The sequence below is a fragment of the Colius striatus genome, chromosome 1 (genome assembly GCF_028858725.1).
Source record: "Colius striatus isolate bColStr4 chromosome 1, bColStr4.1.hap1, whole genome shotgun sequence".
NCBI lineage: Eukaryota > Metazoa > Chordata > Aves > Coliiformes > Coliidae > Colius > Colius striatus.
The window spans coordinates 23,071,605-23,090,718 of NC_084759.1; the positions used below are offsets into that span (position 1 = coordinate 23,071,605).

At 41.8% G+C, this 19,114-nt stretch overlaps 1 protein-coding gene across 9 annotated transcripts in view; it reads right to left on the reverse strand.

The window, feature by feature from the left end:
- STARD13 (StAR related lipid transfer domain containing 13) overlaps positions 1-19,114 on the reverse strand; it is a 298,693-nt gene that overhangs the window by 8,883 nt on the left and 270,696 nt on the right. For all 9 annotated transcript variants that reach the window (XM_061993647.1, XM_061993616.1, XM_061993630.1 and 6 more), the window contains 5 exons: positions 17,668-17,731; positions 11,083-12,461; positions 9,515-9,688; positions 7,110-7,269; positions 3,527-3,725 (listed from right to left, as the gene is read on the reverse strand). In XM_061993647.1, coding sequence (XP_061849631.1) covers positions 3,527-3,725; positions 7,110-7,269; positions 9,515-9,688; positions 11,083-12,461; positions 17,668-17,731 — 1,976 coding nt within the window. The remainder of the gene's footprint in view (positions 1-3,526; positions 3,726-7,109; positions 7,270-9,514; positions 9,689-11,082; positions 12,462-17,667; positions 17,732-19,114) is intronic.

A 19,114-nucleotide genomic window follows, 5' to 3' on the forward strand; every position in this document is an offset into this window, starting at 1 on the left:
TGTACTTTATTTTAAAAGCTTTCAGACAGGAATGAAAAACTGAACACAGCCCAATGCTTCTAGATGATTTTCTAGAAGTGGCAAGGCCAGGTTTTTCTGCTAATCCACACAACATATCTTTTCTCCCCACACAGCCTCCTGGTACTCCATGACCTGGATAGTTGTACTGGTAGAGTCTGATGCCTAGAGAAGAAGCCTATTCTGAAATTCAAGTAAACATTAGGCAACTGAGAATTTTAGGGAAACAGAGAAAGTTTCAATGTTATGCCATACAGACTACTAGGCTAATCATCTCATCCCAACCCCTCTGTTTTACAGCAAGTCAAGCTACTCCGGGTATGTGAAAAGGGCCCTGGATATACGAATAAGATCTTCAGTGAGTCCCAGAAAAGTAAGAAATCCTTTGCCAATACACTAAGAGGGGAAAAATCCTTCCTAACTTCACATTAATAATTTCTTAAACAAGATGAAGGGGAAGAAAAACTCCCAGATACAAATTTATTTAATCACAGACATTACGAAATACAATTGGTATCCCAGTAATTTTCAACATTTTTATTTGTGTGAAAAGAATTTTCTCAGTACTATCTAAAGCAGAAAATACGTTTGTTGTTGGTCACATGGGAAAAAAACCCACTGCTACTCATTCTTAATCCAAATATTGGTCTCCAGTGTCTACAGAGCTTATCTTTTACCATTCCCACCTTGATTTAAACTGACTCATCTTCAAGTCTTTCTGAAATCTTTTAAACTACCGATGCAGTTCAAGAAAATCTTTCCTGGCACTTTCTTCCCTGCCTTTGATCAGCATAAAGAAGTGTTCTTCAGATTTCCCACTGCAGTACCAGAGTCAGCCTGTACCCATTTCTACTTTTGTTTGTTTGGTATTTGTTGGGTGGGTTTTGGTTTGTTTTTTTTTTTTGGCTGGCAGCAATGTTTTACTGTTCAGCCTCATGACTCTTGAGAATCTTCCTACCAGGCTCTCAACTCAGAGACAGGGAGTCCTTCAGTTTACAGATCTCATATTGCTGACGACACTGAGATCTGCCACGTCTCTCTTCCTTTGTGAAGAGGGTAGTTTACTTGCAGTCTCTCCTGTGTGAAGTTCGGACACTCCAAATTTTCATCAAGCAATAGTATAAAGGTGATTTGTTTCCAAGTCACCTTGGAAAGTAGTGGATAGTCTTCTTAGTCACTTCACTATGGATACAATTGTGAATGCCAATTTATTGGCACAGTGAACCTCTGTGGCTTTTCTGAACAAGCTCATAGAACTATAGAATTGCTTTGGCTGGAAGAGACCTTTAAGATCATTCAGTCCAGCCTTTGTCCCAGCCCTATCAACCACTAGACCATTTCCCTAAGTGCAACACCTGTCTCTTAAACACCTCCAGGGATGGTGACTCCACCACCTCCCTGGGCAGCCTGTTCCAATGCCTGACAACTTTTTCAGGAAAGAAATTCCTCCTCATATCCAGCCTGAACCTACCCTGGCACAACTTGAGGCCTTTTCCTCTTGTTCTATTGCTCGTTATTAGGGAGAGCAGACCAATCCCCACGTTGCTACAACTTCCTTTCAAGTAGCAGTAGACAGCTGAGATAAGGTCTTTCCTGAGCCTTCTCTTCTCCAGGCTAAACAGCCCCAGATCCCTCAGCCGTTCCTAAAATGAGATGTGTTCCAAATCCTTTACTAGTTTGGTAGCCCACCTCTGTATCCTCTCCAGCACCTCCATATCCTTCTTGTAGAGAGAGGCCCAAAACTGGACACAGGATTCCAGGTGCCAAGTACAACAAAGCCAAGTACAGGGGAATGATCACCTCTCTGCCCCTGCTGACAACATTGTTCCTGATCCAGGCCAGGATGCCATTCTTGGCCACCTGGGCACATGGCTGGCTCCTGTTCAGCTGGATGTCAACCAACATTGCCAGGTCCCTCTCTGCCTGGCAGCTTTCCAGTCACTTCTCTGCAAGCCTGTACAGCTGCTGGTGGGGGTTGTTGTGGCCCAAGTGCAGGACTCGGCCCTTGGCCTTATTGAAACTCATGGCATTGGCCTTGGCCCAGCCATCCAGTCTATCTAGATCTCTCTGTAGAGCTTCCCTACCCTCAAACAGATGGACTCTTCCACCCAGCTTGGTGTCATCTGCAAACTTACTAAGGGTGCCCTCTATCCCCTCATCCAGATCATTAATAAAGATGTTAAACAGGAGTGGCCCCAGTACTGAGCCGTGGGGGACACCACTCATGTTCAACTGCCAACTGGATTTAACTCCATTGACAATGACTCTTTGGACTTGAAACGACAACTCTTTAGACTCAAACAAGTCGTTGATGTGTGCAGAGGTAGACATGATGTGCAACTTTTGAGCAGGAGACATGAGGGGGAAATGACGGTCCAGGGCTAGACACCAACAGTTTCTGTTCACTTCTGTGTTAAGACATCACATATGGCCATATCCAATAAATGTATTTGCGAGGCTGTCTCTCATGGGCAGGATCGCAGCACGTCTCTACCAGCTACAAGCACTGTGGTGTTAAATACATTAGTGACTATGCACCACAGACAGACTTTTACAGTAAAGGGAGGCAACGGAAGTAACTGAGATTCTTTAGCACTGGGATTATACAGTGTTTAAAAATGGCTTTCTATTGTTCTGGCAGCTGAAATGTCTGCAAGTGAAGAGACCAGACACATTTCTTTTCACTTCTTCCAATTACTTGGCTTAGGCAGGCTGGGTATGCTTTTCTGCATGTGCCAGAGCAGTGGCTGACTGGCCTTCAGAATGGACATTGTCAGGAAAACACTCTAATTCCTCTGGCTTTTCAGTGTTTTCCTCTTTGTTTATTTCTCCCTCACTCTGGAGATGACATATACTGTCATTTCCTGATTCACATGTATTTTTATTGTTCTAATGCATTTGAGTCTCAGGTTTTGATGAATATTGCTTATGCTGGAACGAAAAGAAGAAATTCTCCCTTTTTTTTCTTTTTCTATGAGAGCTTTACTAAAAGCTGAGGATTTACATGAAGGCAGATTGTTTATTGCATTTTATTGACTATAACAAAAAGGCAAGTAATCAAAAGTCACAGCAAGTAAGGGGAATGCACATGCATATATTCTCATGGTAAAGTACCACTTCTCCATGCCCAAAAGACTCACTTGTATTAAGACATCCGCAATCGTCCCACAGTTTAAAGAAATCTGGCAAAATGTGAGCCTTTGTGCTTTTTATGTCAATGGCAGCCTGTCCTTCTGGCTTCTTTCAGATTGTGAGGCTGATATTTTTAAAGCTTCTCAACATCTGAAAGCTGTCTTTCCATTAAAACTGATCGTGTTTTGACACTGAAATCTTTAGCCACTTCTAAAAATCTCTTAGCAAAAGACTTTGAGGGCAGAGAGGTTTTGTTATATATCTCAAAGGTGAATGGAAAGAATCTTGCTCAGTGTTAACATCCAAAAATTACTTACAATATATTATCATATAATATTTTCTAACTGTTGATAATAAGAAAGATATTTCAACTTACATTGGTAGATGTGTAGAAAGGTCTCTCCCAGCTTACTTGTGAGGAGAGGTTCTGGCAAATCCCTGAAAAATTGCTTTACCATGTCTGCCACATCATATGCTGACTGGTCTTCATAGCAGACATTTTCTGGGGAACTCTCGTTCATCTGACGTAGGGCCTGGATTCGGGATTTCACTCCAGATTTTCGAAACAGACCCACCTAAAAAGGCACCATGTTGAATTAGGTAAAAAGAAAATGTTACTTAAGAAAATAAATAAATAAATCTAGTGACTTTGTTCATGAGCAAATCTTGGGTTGCTTATTTTACTCTTGGCAAGAAAAAGGAAAACAGCAAATGTGATAGTCATTACTTGGCCATAACTCTCATAGGCAAGCACGTGCTCTCATGGCAGGACTGTAAGAGTTAAAAACACTGCTGCTCAGTATCCCATCCTAGAGGGAGAGTTCAGAGTGCAAGCGGTTTCCCTGCTGCCTAAAGAGTTTAAGCAACATGCTCAGCTGATATAAATCAGCATGGCTTGCTTGCCTTGGGTGACTGCCTGTTGATTTACTCCAGCTGAGAATCTGGTTCCTCATGTTTATTTGGGTATATATTTTGAAGACTAACAAGAAAATTTTATGCTCAGCTAAGTAATAAATGCTGTGGCAAAAGATTAGTACATCCTGGTAGAGCTTTAACATCAAGACCAAATCTATTTTTTCCCCTTCCTGCTCTCTGCTTCCAACAGCTCCCTCAAATCCCACTGAAACCCCTTTTGAAAGCAGGGGCCACTCTTGCAGTGTCACTACGATACTTTTTTAAAAAAATCCTGTTTGCTTTCTATCCTAAAGGAAGCAGTAATTCTTCAAACCATGCCTTCACAGCAGCACTGCCCTTTTATGTCCTTCTCACCAGTGGAATTCCCCTGTGGCAAATTCCTGAGCCTCAACCACATTATTTGTTCCCAAAAGAGTTCATAGTGCTTCATCTGGGAAGGGTTTGCACCGTTTTCCTTCAGTTTTGCAGGGGAAAAGGTGAAATTTTGAGTAAGATCTATGAAAAAGACACATTTTGGGTTTGGAATGATAGAGTTCTGCTCCTCCATGCCCACTGTCACACTGGTGGTCAGGTCAGCTTTTTCCCTGGCACAGCCCACCAACAAAAACATGTGAAGTCAAGGAAATAATGCCTTCTGGCCTTCTCCCTCTTACTTCTGCAGGCAAAGAGTTCACACAGAATCCTCCTCTCATTAGAACACCTTCCATACTCAATTCAACTCACATTAATGGCACTAATTATATAAATCAAATACTCCTCAGCTCTGTGAGGAGAAGTATTTATTTATATGGAGATGAAATGCTACACCAGACAGACTGTGAAGCAGATCTTCTGCTATGTGTTCTTATTGATGAATTTTGCATCAGTTGTGAGCTAAATTTATGTGTAGGAAGTGAAAAACTGGAATGTGCCCTGTGTACATCCTGGTGTGCTGTATTTCTGTTCACAAGTGAAGCTCTTCTCTTCACTCTGACAAGAGAATACAAGAAAGAGCATCTGGCTCTTTTCATCTAGTTTTCCCCCTTCTCTTCTTCTTCTTTTTAAATCCATCTTCCCCTTAGAAATGTGTGCTGAAGATGCAGAAGGTTTTTTTATTAAAAACCACAGTTTTGGCATGTGGTAGATAAATGTGAAAGCAGAGTCTCAGTTCTGTGCTTTTGTTGGAAATCATCCTTGCTGGTACAAAGAACCTTTAAAAACTTCCAGCTATGTCTGATTCAAGAGGTCAGACATCAAATCTCACCTGTGAAATCTCCTGCTGCACATCATTCTCCTACTCTGATCTCTATTTTTGTTTAATGATATTTATCCAAACTCCTACTTCTCTTTTTCTTGGGAAAAAAAAAATCGTTAATTAAGAGGACAGTTCCTGACTTGACAGAAGAAGATATTTTAGGCTCTGTTCTGCAATGTTAAAGACTCATTCAGTAAATAAAATGAGACTACAGACCCAGTGATTTATCATAGGTTAGTTTGGCCCAATCTCTTTATTTAGTGGGTCATCTGCCCTGCAAGTAGCCATATGGTGCATGACAGGAATAAAGATGAGAAAAAGAAAAAAAACAAAGAAAAAGGCAAAGCAGTTTCTGTTCCACAAGGTGAAACTCGGTAACATATCCTACAAATAATGGTGAGGCTTCTCACAGCATCTTAGATATTTCAGTGCCAGAAGCCTTGCAGTGATTTAGAGATACCTCAACTTTACCAAGGGCATGTAGTAGGAGCTCTCATGCCTGTTCAGGACTGTAAACGGCCTTCTGCAGTGCATGGGAAAGGCATAAGCATGATGCCATGAGAGACAAGAATCCTCAGGCCTTCCAGTCTCTACTTCTCCTCCTTAATTTTCTATTCGATATTTTCCCAGTTCCACTCTGAGTAAAATCTCAAGCTGAGTTTAAATGGCCTTTGACGTAGCTGTGATGCTTTAGTAAGAAAATCCTCTCTCTTGGGGCAGATATTTGTCTGAGACTACCCACAGACAGTCCTTTTGACTGCCTCAAATCTCTCAAGAGCTTTTTCTTTCTCTTTGGTTTTACCCTCCTTTTTACTTTCTGTCCTATTTAACCTGAATCTGTTTTCTTCTTGTTCCTATTGCTCTGATTCTGCCATTTTGGGGAAGATGACTGTCTCCCAACAGAGCAACCTGTACAGCAACCAGAATGGTGATCAGAATGTGGAAAGATTCAGAACTGACCACTTCCACCCTTTTTGTCTGCTCGGAGCTATGAAAGCAGCAAAGTCTGTGGAGTAAAATGCTGGTTGTTCCTTTTGAGCTTATAACTATTTAAAACCAGTTATAGAAGAGGTCACATGACATGAGGCTGATAATAGCAGAGGACTGAACTCAATCAGCCAGGGGGTTTCTCGCAGTCCTATGTTCATAAAAATACATATCCTCATCCTTAGGGGAAGAACAGTAAAAATGTGATTGGTATGTCCCTGCTCTGTAGCTAAAATGAATTAAAAAAAATGAAATATTTTGAGCATGAGGATCTCCCAGCTGGTTTGTTGCAGCTAAGAACGCTACAAAGGGAAACGGGCTGTAATGGCTTTGGCATTGAACCCCTGCTGACCTAACTCTATCTGGATATATCTGACTTTGTCAACAGAATACTTTAAATATTTTGCTGAGCTTGCTCTCTATTCTTGGACTTTTCTTTCTTTGCTAAGTAAATAAAACCTTTTGTACCATATCTTGTGAAATGATGAGTGCAGTTAACCCTCAGTGGCAACAGTGTCAGTAATGCAGACACAAGCAGAGGCTGGGAGTTCTGAAGATCTCTTTGAGGTAGGTTGTTGTATGCAAATCATCAAGACTGTCACAGCTACAAGAATTCAACAGAGTAGTAGCTGCATACAAATCTCAAAATGGCAAACTGTTAGTACTGGCACAAAGCCTCAAATCACCAGAGGGCATCTTGGCCCAACATGAGACCTAACAGTCTTCAAATAACTGGTACTAATTGCAAAAAGCTTCACCATTGCTTGCTTAGGGTAGCTTTGCAGAAAAAAACCCAACTGAGTCCATGGAGTAAAGCTCATACCTGATCCAGACAGCTGCTCCGTAAGTAGCGAAGTGCTTGCTGTATGCTCTGGGGAAGAGGCTGTCCTGTTCTCTGGACATGAACTATCAGAGGCACACCAAAGACGTTCTTGTCCTTGTAGTCAGGGACTTTCATCCTCTTCATAAACTTTGGCACAGACCTGAAAATGAACAAGAAAATATTTACATAGTCTCTCTGAGTATAGTAACAATTGCTGTCAGAAATTGGTAACTAGGGACAATTCTTTTTTTTTTAAAGATGGTGAAATAATGTTTAGTGCACAAGACATGGACACTTTACCATTTGTGTGACTGACAGATTTCTCGACAGCCTTTATAACTAGATGGCCCATAGCTCTAAGATATAGCACAACAATCTATTCTACAAAAAACTTTTACTATGCAGTTGTCATCCAGATGAAGCCACCATAGTTTAAAGCATCCATCAGGCACTCAAATAAATGGCACAGCAAAGTATAGTGGAGAGGATATCTGAGAGAAAAGGAGGTCCAGTCCTCTAACAGGCTGAATGATTTTTATACCAGTTAAACAATTTAGTATTTCTACTGACTAACAATTTACAGTAATAAATGATGGTGGGAATTGCCTCTGTGCCAGATTCATCCCCAGTGTTACATGATTTCACAGAATCATGGAAACACAGAATGGTAGGGGTTGGAAGGGACCTTCAGAGATCATCTAGTCCAAGCCTCCTGCAGAAGCAGGCCCACCTAGATCAGGTCACACAGGAACGTGTCCAGGTGGGTCTTGAAAACCTCCAGAGACGGAGGCTCCACATCCTCCCTGGGCAGCCTGTGCCACGGCTCCCTCACCCTCACAGTAAAATAGTTTTTCCTTATTCTAACAAAGCTCGTGAGCTCGCTTTTTTTCCCAAAAGTGATGGTGAAAACCAGAGCAAACTGGATTCCCTTTGTGGGAGTCATGACTGCTGTGGTCTAAAGAAAAAAAAGAAAATGAATATGACCTGAATATGACAAAGATTTTTCTCATCTGTGTGGGAAGGGGATAAAATTTGGATTAAATGACATAGTGAAGGAGTACAGCATGTAACTTTACAGCTATTTAGAGTCCCACTCTTATAAATCCTTAGAGACTGATTATACAAACTGAAGAAATATTTGTCAAGACGGAAAACCTCTGTACAAAACAGCAGGATCTTGAATTTTCTGTATTCTAGTATGCTTATTTGGAGTTGGTTACAGTGAGCTTCATTTCAGCACAGAAGCTGTCAGCTAGCTGCAGGGAGCTGTGCCAAAAGAGAACAGCTATCTGAGGCTCATCTTTTTGAATTTGAGCTCTCTGACAGAGATTTAGAAAGAATTAGGAATTCAGACTGCCTCACTGTGCAGTGAAGCATATCTGGAGAGTGACCTAAAGCCTCAGCCTTGAATAGAATGAGCTGCCTTTGGAGTTACCTGCATTTTGCCACCCGCCACAGACAAGATGACCTGACTTGCTCAGATTAAACGTTTACATTTTGGAGTGGCTGATGTCAGTGAGCTGGATCTCACATGTAGTCTCTTGTGTCTGTTCTTCACTTTCTAAGGGAAAACTTGTCTTATCTAGCTCACAGCTGTGTTTAGTGGGATTTTAGTGAGGTGTTTTGAACATGGAAATCACAATGTAAATGCCAAGTCATATTATTTTTGGACTCAGTGTCTGTGTCTATCAGGAAAGTTTCTATTATCCTTTTGATTATTTCTCATTTGCTTATAATCTCTTATCTATGCCTATTTCCATGCCAGTATACCTCAGTCTGCGTGGCCCATCAGGGTTCATATACTATTAAACACGCAGATTTCTGTAGCCCGTTGCTTACAGAAGGAGCCACACTACAGCATTTGTGTCCATCTGCCCTTCACTCTCTGAGTGACCAGGTAGCTGTTAGAGCTGCTACAGCTGCAAGCCCCCTCTAACACAGGTCCAGTGCTAGACTAAAGCTTGCATCTTTTGATCTGCAGAGAGAAGTCCCTCAACTCTTCTAGCCCTTTTTTAAAAGCACAAACAAAACAATATCAAATACACGAAGTATCAGCAGCAGCTGTTTCTTTTCAAATCACAAAATGAATTCTGGGGAAGACTTACTGTAAACATTTCCTACTTTTAATCACTCTCTCCTACTTTTGTTTACTTTCCTGGAACTGGAGTGTTGTTAGAGAGGCCGGGGTTGTCTCTCTGTTAGAGAACAGAATCTCCAGGATCTATTTCTAACTTTGCCACTGAGTCACTAGGCAGCAATGGATTCAAGAGGAGAGTTTCAAAATCTACAGCTGAAGTCAATTGCTTCCCCCAGTTGGTTTACTGAATTTACTATTAGAGTAACAGAATTAGAATAAACTATTTTCATCTAAAGATATCTCTTTTCCAGTTATTGATGGTACTCACCAGGTCCAGCCATGTTTGTTTGACATGGAGTACTTCTCCATGATGGCAGTAAGACGAAGCAGAGAGAATTTTTGCAGAAGGTTCAGTTGAGCTGCTGACTGATTGCTGATGTGAAGTGATGCAATGGAGTGGCTCAGGCGATGAGAGATTTGGAAACTATGCCATCGCAACCGCCTTTCGCAAAAGAAGCAATAGAAAAATCAGACAACTGCTTTCACTGGACAGAAGAAGGTGGTATACTGTGAAATAGGTCTGGGCAATATACCAAACATACATAAATATATACACAGACATTACGGCTCATGGTGTATCAACTGAAAAGGTAGCTCAGAGGCAAATAAAATTATTTACTCAACCTCCTTAGTTTTGGAAATGCCCAAGCTTTGATTTCTTTGTAATGTTAGATTCACGAGGGGGTATGGATCCCACCCATATATGCAGGGAAGCAGCGCTGCCTCCTGTGCTCCTTAGCCTATATGTTTCCAACAGGAAATGCAGGAGGTCCAGATTCAAATGTTCTCTCCCTGACTCAGAACGGAGATTTGATGGCTGGTCCCTCACCTCTCAGGGGACTGGCCTGACCAGCGAGGTATTTGGAGATGAGGTTGTCCAAATATCTCTGTTGTTAAAAACTGAAGGATTTTTTTTAGAGAAGGGACTGAACCCTGTGTCTCCTTGGCAAGAGCCCTAACCACAAAGCTATTGAGACACTCACATCTTCTCTTTACTCCAATGCACTTTCTCTATATAGTGGATACATTGGGAAAAAAATAATTTCAGTTTCTTACTTTGCTAAACATGACTTCTGGCTCAAATCCTAAAAGCTTTGGCACTGCTCATTTATTTGGTTGTTTCCTCGAGTTCACTTTCTTGTGATGGTGGTAAGTGAGCACGGGCACCATGGCATGGCAGAATCCTCTGTGAGGACGTGACAAGACTGATGGTAGGTCAGAAAACAGCAACTGTTTTCCCACTGCTACACCCTGCAGTATAGGTCCACAAAGGCCTTTACCCAGGATCATGCTTCCTTGGCTCAACAGGAACTCATCTCTGTGCCTTCAGACAGGTCTGCAAACTATTAACAAAATCCTGCTTTTCACTTTTATTAAGAAGTTAATGTTATATCATCATTTCATCCCATCACTGAGGCTGGGTAGGGAAATTCTCTTTGAGCACAAAGGGACACATTTTTAAAGCAGACCTGTGCTATAAAAAAGTGTACAGGCTAATGACACATAAATACTGGGGTATGTAACTTAGAAGGAAAATTGAAAATATAGCCTAAAACATATACAGGGTCTTACTATGTAATCAGTAGATCACAAGAGAAAAAAATGCCTTAGTTTGCTCTACTAAACCAATTCTCCATTGATTCCATATACGAATTTCCATAGCAAGATGTGTCTTTTCCCAAAGTCCCATCCTTCCCTGGGCAGTCCCCGTCCCCCTAAGGATGAGTACAACTGTAATGGTACTCTGCACCTTTTGAATCCCAGGCTGAGAGCCTCTACTTCATTATATCATATTTCACAGTCTATGGACTATGTGTACAAAATTTTGCTACCTACCTATTTGGCCTTGTGAGCGATGCTCCCACCCCAGAGTCTCTCCTGTCCCTAACACCAGTGGCTTCGGATTCATTCAGGGATGCTCCATCTCTGTCCATGTCACTTGGTGTGGTCCGTCCATCAGAGACAGAGTTTCCTTCAAAATCAAGAGTAATCTGTGCAGGCGACTGGAAAGGCAATGATGGAGGTTCCCTGGCTGACACATCACTGACTGGCTGACCTGGCAACACATTCTTTGACCAGCCATCTACCACCTCCTGGAGTCCATTGACATGTTGCAAAATGTCATCTAAATGGGGAAAAAGAACATCTTTCTCTAAGTCCAGGAGGTCCCCAGTACTAGCATACAAGTGGGAACCTGGCACATTGTCATAAATACTAATTCTGCTCTCTTTAGGACAACAAGCCATCAATCCAGACTCCTTTGGAGTAGAGCAGTTCTGCTTTCCCAAAGAGATGCTGCCTGTCCTCCAGTTTACACTGTTACTGTTGTCTGTAGGTGACAGGCTTTCAATGGAAAGTGCCTTTGGGAAGGTCCCTGGTTTGTGATCCTTGGGAATGTGCACAACCAAGTTCTCCTGGGAATGAAACTCATTTTTGAGGTTTTGGTCCACCACTTGCCGCAAGGCCGTTCCTGCTAGAATGTCCAGGTCCTCCAGGTACATCCCACCTCTCTTGTTTGCTTCATGGCTTTTGCGTTCCTTCAAACATGGTGTGCTCACCCCACTGCTGCTGTTTTCAGACTGACTGCTGTCACTGCTGGATTTGGCAGAAAAGGAAAGTCCTCTTTTGACTGAATCTTGTCCCGGGTTCTGGAGATCTCCATTGACTATCTGTACACAGTGCATGTCTTTCAGGGATTGTGGCTCATACTGGAGAACGGGTCCACTTATCTCTAAGGGACCTGTTCTTCCCGAGCCTTTTAGTTTTCCGTGCACGCTTTTTGCTTTTAGTGTCTCCATGCGTTTCAGAAAGGTTTTTGCTTTGGTTCGTGTTGGTTTCTCATTCTTCAGGTTGTCCCTGGGAGCCAGGGTGGTGTTGATGGCAGTGGACTCTTGCAGCAGCGTGCTCTCTACATCATGTTGCCCAGGGCAGTCGCAAGTCTCCCTGGCAGTGCTATTGGTGCCGGACTGGCTCCTGTTGTCGCTTCCCCCACTGCTCTCACTGTGAATAGAGGAGACCTCAGGTTCACTCAGATCTGTGAGGACGCTCTCGCTGCTTGTTGTATTTTTCATTTTAATGTCCCCAGAAGATCCATGTCGGTCTGATCGGTGAAGCAAAGCATCAATGTCGTCCACTCGAGACCATCGTCTGCTGGTTCTTTGGAAAGTCCATTTATTACTGATAGCACAGAGGTCTTCTTCATCTGAGTCTTCACTCTGGAAAACAGCAAGTGGCACACATTATAAACAGGTGCTTTTACTCATCATCTGAATTAATCTGATTGTGCTGCTCCATATCAGCAAGAGGTGGTAAAGTCTCCCTGAACCTGGTTTATGAAAGACTGGGCATCAGTCATTTCATAACAGCCATTTCATAACAGCCCCTTTCATTTAATTGTAAAGACTGAAGCAAGCATCTTAACGAGTAAGGAATAAAAGTATACTCTGTGTCAGAGAGCTCCTGAGGCACAGCAGTGCCTCTTGGCTTCTGTGGGGCCGACTGTCTGTGCACAGAGGTGGGCAGGACCAGTGCCCACAGGGGGAAAAAAAAAGGGAGTTTTTAAAGGTCCAAGCAGAGAGGTCCTGACTTGCAGAGATGGTGTTAAGATACACACGGTACAGACTGGGAAGCAGTTAGATACAACATCTCTGTGAGCCATTTAAGAAACCAAGACGGCAAATATCCGGTCCTGCAGTTAGTTTTGCAGTGAGAACTAAGCAAACACCTATAAACTTCACAGACCAGGTGCATCTAACAAGATTTATGTTTCAGGAACATAAGTACAGATGAATAGCCAGGATGCTTAGAATAACAACCAAAAAAGTAGTATTTTAAGGTATGACTTAGGGTGGGTCTAAGTGTGGGCAAAGGAAGGCAGCAAAGGCAACTGTGGTGGTGTGTGGAGGAGCAGCCAGGCTGAGTCTGGGACAGGGCAGCATCTACAGCTGAGGTGAGCCTTCATACCTTCCTAAAGTGGCAGTCACTATCTTCATTGCCTTTGCCATCGGAGGCACCTCAAAAGGGATGACCTCCAGCCTGCCCCACTCTCTCTGGCTTCTCCCAACCTCTCCCAAGGCGGCAGCAGCCCAGCTGCCCTTCCCGGTCTCACCCCTCTGCCTGGAGTTCTGCTTATCTTTAGGCAGTTCCAGGAGCTACTCTGCAATGCAGACAATGTGCACCTTGAAAAAAGAAAAATGGATAAAAAAGCTCTCCCTGTGACATTTTTCTTATCTGTTTGCTCAAACAAAAAAGATACATCTTCAGCATGAGGCACGCAGTCAGTGTCAAACTCTGAGTTCTCTAAGGATGCGAAGCCCACAGTTGCTAATGAGTATCCTTCCCCTGACTTTGAACTTGGTTTCTACTGCATTATTCTTGTACATTTGTTTTAAAGCAGAACAAACTAACTTCACCTACATGACATCCAAACCGCTCTGCACATTCTTGGAAGCACTATGAAGGCAGTAAAATATGACAGGCTGTCAAACTAAAATGAGGTGCTAAACCAGAAAGACTATTTTGGGACTGGAAAAATTCTCTTCTTAAATGTCTATTATTAGAAGTATTTTTCTAGGAAGTTTTGATGGTGAAGTTATCTCTCATCTCTGACTAGATCTCTGCTGGCCTGTCTAATTGAAAAAACATAAGCCAAATTTTACAAGAAGGCCCAGAACTCTAAATAATGCAAAACCTCAAAAGATAGGAGATTGGGATCAATACCGTGCCAGGTCTCAAAGTCAAAAGTTTTTGCCAGTTTATCACTTGAAGTCAGACAGATGTTTAAGATCATTTCTAAACCATAAAATAAAATATAGCTGTGAAATTTTGGCACTAGTCATTCCTTTTTTATCTGCTAACACTGAGGTGTGCAGTGCTCCTGCAGATGATGTGAGTTGACAGGAACGAATGGAGATCTTAGTTCTGCGGTGAGCTAAGCAGCCAGTGAAGCATCAGGGAAGGGGCTAGGAAAGGCTAACACTGCTTTGGCCATTTTGTCTGTGGGAAAGAAATGGCATATCAGACAGCTCTACCTTGATTTTAGCTCCAGTCTGCTGTATGCATATAAGAAGTGAAGGGTTGCACAGACTGAGGCAATTTAAAATCCATCTGTTGTGGTCTTAGTAGTGCCACGAAGTGGATATTTTAAAGCCACATGGGTACATACTTTTAAATATTTAGCAGTGGTAATGATACCTACAGAGCACAGCACTGCTCAAGCACTGGCAACACCAGCCAGCACGATAAAAAACATGATTTTTTTATGTGTCGTACATCCTAATATGCCAAAGGGAACTTAAAGAAGATTCTTGGCTGACACAAATCCCTGTGGCTATGCTGACATTACTGTAAGAACTGACAGGATTTAGCCCATATTTTCTGCAAACTGGAATCGATTAAACTAGCCAGAGCAGGAAAGACATTGTGAAAAACATCATCAAGAGCAGAGCACAGAGTAGGAGAGAGAAATAAACATAAATTCAGTGGTGAATGTACTTTTAAGTCATTTTTAGAGGAAAATAAGTTTTGAGCTTTTTTTTTGGAAGAAGAAGTACAGATGAGCAGAAATGGATACTGGTGGTAAACAAGTTTTGCCTCTAACCACAACAAAGATGGGATTACATTCTGCCCAAGAACCACTCAGAAAAATACAGAGGGCGTTTTTAGGGGTTTTAAAATTGGCAACGAAACATGCTTGTGTTTCATCAGAAACAAAATCAGACAAATTAAGTATCTGGATACTGAAATGCTGCCATGGTGACTCACTCCAAATTCAGCTGCACTGTGAGTCCTGTGACATAATGTGCTTTTCTTTTGATGAAATCAGTAGAAGTTCTGGAAGCCCGGAATATCCTGAATGACCCACTGTTCTTGCTAGATATCAAAGTGCCCTGACAAACATGACTGTCCTTAAAAAAATGCAGAGAGCACTTTACTAACCGACATGTCACCGGCTATAAGGACAGTGGATCAAGAGTAAGTCTGGAAGCAACGATTCATCTTACACAAGAGGAGCAGACATCTTGGGGCAGTGACTGTATACTTCTACTGACCTAGGGTGAAATCAAGTGCATGGCTTTGGAGCATATTCAAAAGTCCATTTAATACCATTATGTTTGGGAAGGCGAGAAGGGGCAAGTTTCTTGAGGAGTGACTGATAACATTTGCCAAAGAGAAAAAGGTTTTGATTCACAGATTTGTCACAGTTGATTTAAAATGGTACAGCTTTTCAACTGAGGGTGTACTTGCCTGAGATACAGAGGGATGCTAACAAAAGGCAAAAAGTGGGTTTATTTGCGGTGGAATTCTGCCACATTTTTCCAGCTGGGGGCAGGAATTCTCATAAATCGACAGCTGCAGAAGGCAGTTAATCCAAAGGCTAATCTCTGTCTGTCCAAATCACTTACAGACATATTTGCAACACATACACAAGGATTTCTGTGTGCATGTCGATGAAGCCAAGGGGAAGAGAGCAGCCCACAATGGTTTGGACAGGAGAGTGGGTGGTGGGGAATGCTCACATCGCACTGGCTTTCATGGTAACCTTTCCTGGACGCTTGCTTGGCCCTGTTTTGATGAATCACTCAGGCAGCTGCACTAGTCCTGTGCAAACCTGCTATTCTATAAACCTCCAAAGCAAGCTGATTTTGCATTTCATTGTTCCAGTCACCATTGAGACTATTAGAGAAGGCAGTATCTACAGCAAAAAAAAAGCGTACTTGGCTCTGCGTTCAATTTCAGCCTCAATTTCCAGATTTTACACTTGCATCTACATTTCCTCCTGTCAGCAGTCTCTCTTCCCTCTTCCTCCCTCACCCATATTCTCTTCTGCTTTCACTTGCTCTGTATCTGTTGTTCTAAATCTCCTTCATTCTCTCTTTCTCTACATTTTTTCTGTGCTCTGCATCTCTATAGCCAGCTTCTGTTCCCCTGAAAGAGTACCAAGTAGACCAGTCCCACTTCTCTAGAAAATTAATGGTCTTCTGCAAGAAAAGCAGCTGAGGGCTTCAATCCATACAGAACAGGGAACCATGGCATCAAAAATTAATAAAAACCAAACATGACAAGAAAATCCTCCTTTTTTCAACACAACATAATCAGACATTTGAAGCAGCAAGCCTGAAAGCATACAGACCTCACATCAAACCCCAAATACCTGTTGAAAAGGAGGACAGGAACTAAACAAAATTCCCAGGACAATCAGCATTCACCTATATGTTTCTTTTTGCAGTTCTGTCTCTCGTGCAGCTCCAGTATGTCTGCTTGAACACAAACACACGTGCTCATAGATGCAAAACAGACACTGCTCCAAGCAGGTCAACGACACAATCGATTGAGTTAGTTTTTGCTGAAGGTCCTCATCCACTTCCTATAGTGCCTACCTGCTCAAATCATAAATTTATTGTATGGTTAAGGGGTTTCACTGTTCCCCCTCTCAGGTATGATGTGGGTGTTGAATGTAAAAAGTGTTGGCACTTAATCAAAGACAAGAAAAATCCATCAGGTCTGAAGCAGTAAAGAGAAGAGGTCCCCGTGGCCTCAGTGAATGGACAAAGTGCAAGCTAAAGAGGCTATGTACACAGAGGAACAAATGGGCATGTGCCAAAGGCAGAGTATCTGGACATTAAAACCATTCTTTTTTCAAGTTCCCACAAACAGTGAATAGAGCGTGAACACACTGAACCTGCAAAGACACCAAAAATGCAACTCTCTGACGTAGTTTTTAAAAAGCATTAAGCAAACACTCTTAATGAAGGAAAAACAGACACCAAGATTCCTCTGTTGACAACTAGCCTTGTACATTACTGAAGGGCATGGGGGAATTTGTGACCAGAAAACTAAATGTTCAACAGTTAACCCTGGACATGTTACAAAACTCTCAAAATCAATAGGCAGTTTCTGCAGTCCTTGCCAGAACCCTTTAAGCTCAAAGAATTCCCATGTTACACTGGAGCTTGTAATGATGACAGGCTTTTTTCTTTATATTCTTAACCAGGAATAAGTCAGTACAAGACATAAAGCAAAGCTATTGTTTTTGTCTGAGCAGCTTGCATTTTCTCCAAGCAGGATTTTCCATTGTGTACTCACGTGGCGTTGGCAAACAAGCCGCCCTAGTGAAACCATACTCTCTTTTCACCCGCGAACTTGAACTGCACATACGTAAAGCTTCAGAACTGTGTGTGCCCTTTTAACACATGTAGCATTGTTCCTGCTGTCTTAGTCACAGTTTTTTTCTATTCTATTCTATTTATAATTTCAAGATTCACCAATTCACATTATTGTGTGTCCAGATAATGATGAGACACACATCATTTTAAAAGTCAAATGCACTTTAACTTACTTAACTGACAAAAAGGCTAAACTGAGGAGGTGTTATCACAAAAGCTAAGGAAAAGACAGCCACATTTCATGAAGTTTCCTTACCTTTTTTCTTTGGAAGTTCACATCGAGTTTCATTGAGGCGCACTTGTTCAATGTGTTCAGTCGTCTACAGGGCAAAGCAAATTCAAAAGATTAGCAGCCTCTGATTAAAGGACACGACTTTTCATAACTTCAAAAGCTTTTCTCTTATCTGCCTGTAGGGTGCTAACTGCATACAACACGATTCAGAAACCATATTGGTCATATTATTCTAGGCTATAAGTCTACTGTGTTAAAAGGGAATCTTAGCTCCATGTTGCTTGATAGCCAGGTTTTAGACATTGCATTTTAACTCATAGACATTTAAGAACTTAGCAAATGAAACCCATATAAACAAACTCCTCTGATGGCTAGGGAAACGACAAGAGAAGAAGGTAAGCTGCATTCTGCAGGGCTGTAACACAATTGATCTAAAATGGGGCTTTTGAAGCACTGGTGAAAGACAAAAAAAGAAGATGTAGTTAGCAACTCCTCTAAAGAATAAAGAGTATTGACCTAAAGAAGAACTTTCAATGGTTACTTAGATGTTTCTCCAAAGCCAATAGTTCCTTTCTACCACCTGTGGATCTTACAGGCAGATTAGCACACTCCTCATGGAAAAAAAATCTAACATCTTAAAATAAATATTTTTAGTTATTTTTGACAATGTTCATAATGGTATTTCCAGGGACTGTCTAAGGCTTTTGCTCCTTGAAGTGCCAATTTAATAAAGTGAGTGTGTGTGTGTTGCCATGTGCAGAGACAGCCAGAGGACAAGAAAACATTCTCTTTCAACTGAGAACCTACTGCGATGATCATAATTTATTAGTTTTTATTTATATGTAAAGGTCCCTAATTCATGAAACCACCCATCTTCTAAAAGCAAAGTCTTAGAGTTAAGTATGTTTAACTTTGAACATTTCCCAGATTTTGGGGTGAATTTCAAAATAAAGAGAGGAAGAGTGAGAGACTCGTGCCCACAACACTCTTCTGTAGGCTGCCTGCAGCTCTTGTGCCTTTGTAGCAAGAACCATCCCGGTTGCTTCTGGCTCTGAGGAAGAGGCTGCAAATCTCCAGAACTGATCACATTTGAAATGTATTTGATAAGTTACAGGGACACATGAACAAAATTATCACATCAGAATAGTCTTTTCCATAGCATAAGAACATTGCAGCATTAACATATTCCTCCCTGTAACTTCTAATATTAGAAATCCTTTCAAATTGCCACCACTAATGAAGAACCAGCTCTCCAAATGCAGATCTTCCTTAAAAAAAATCCCCTCACAAAGTATCACCTGCTCATTTGTCCATAAAACACTCCTCCCTAGCTCAAGCCAATAAACCTGTTATGCCATATCGGAAAAGTCCTGTGCTATCGTATTGATGTGAGTATAATGCATGCACAAGCACACCCCATGTGCATGACAGTCACATTCTTGAAATAAATTTCAAGGTTTGTGGCTTTGTA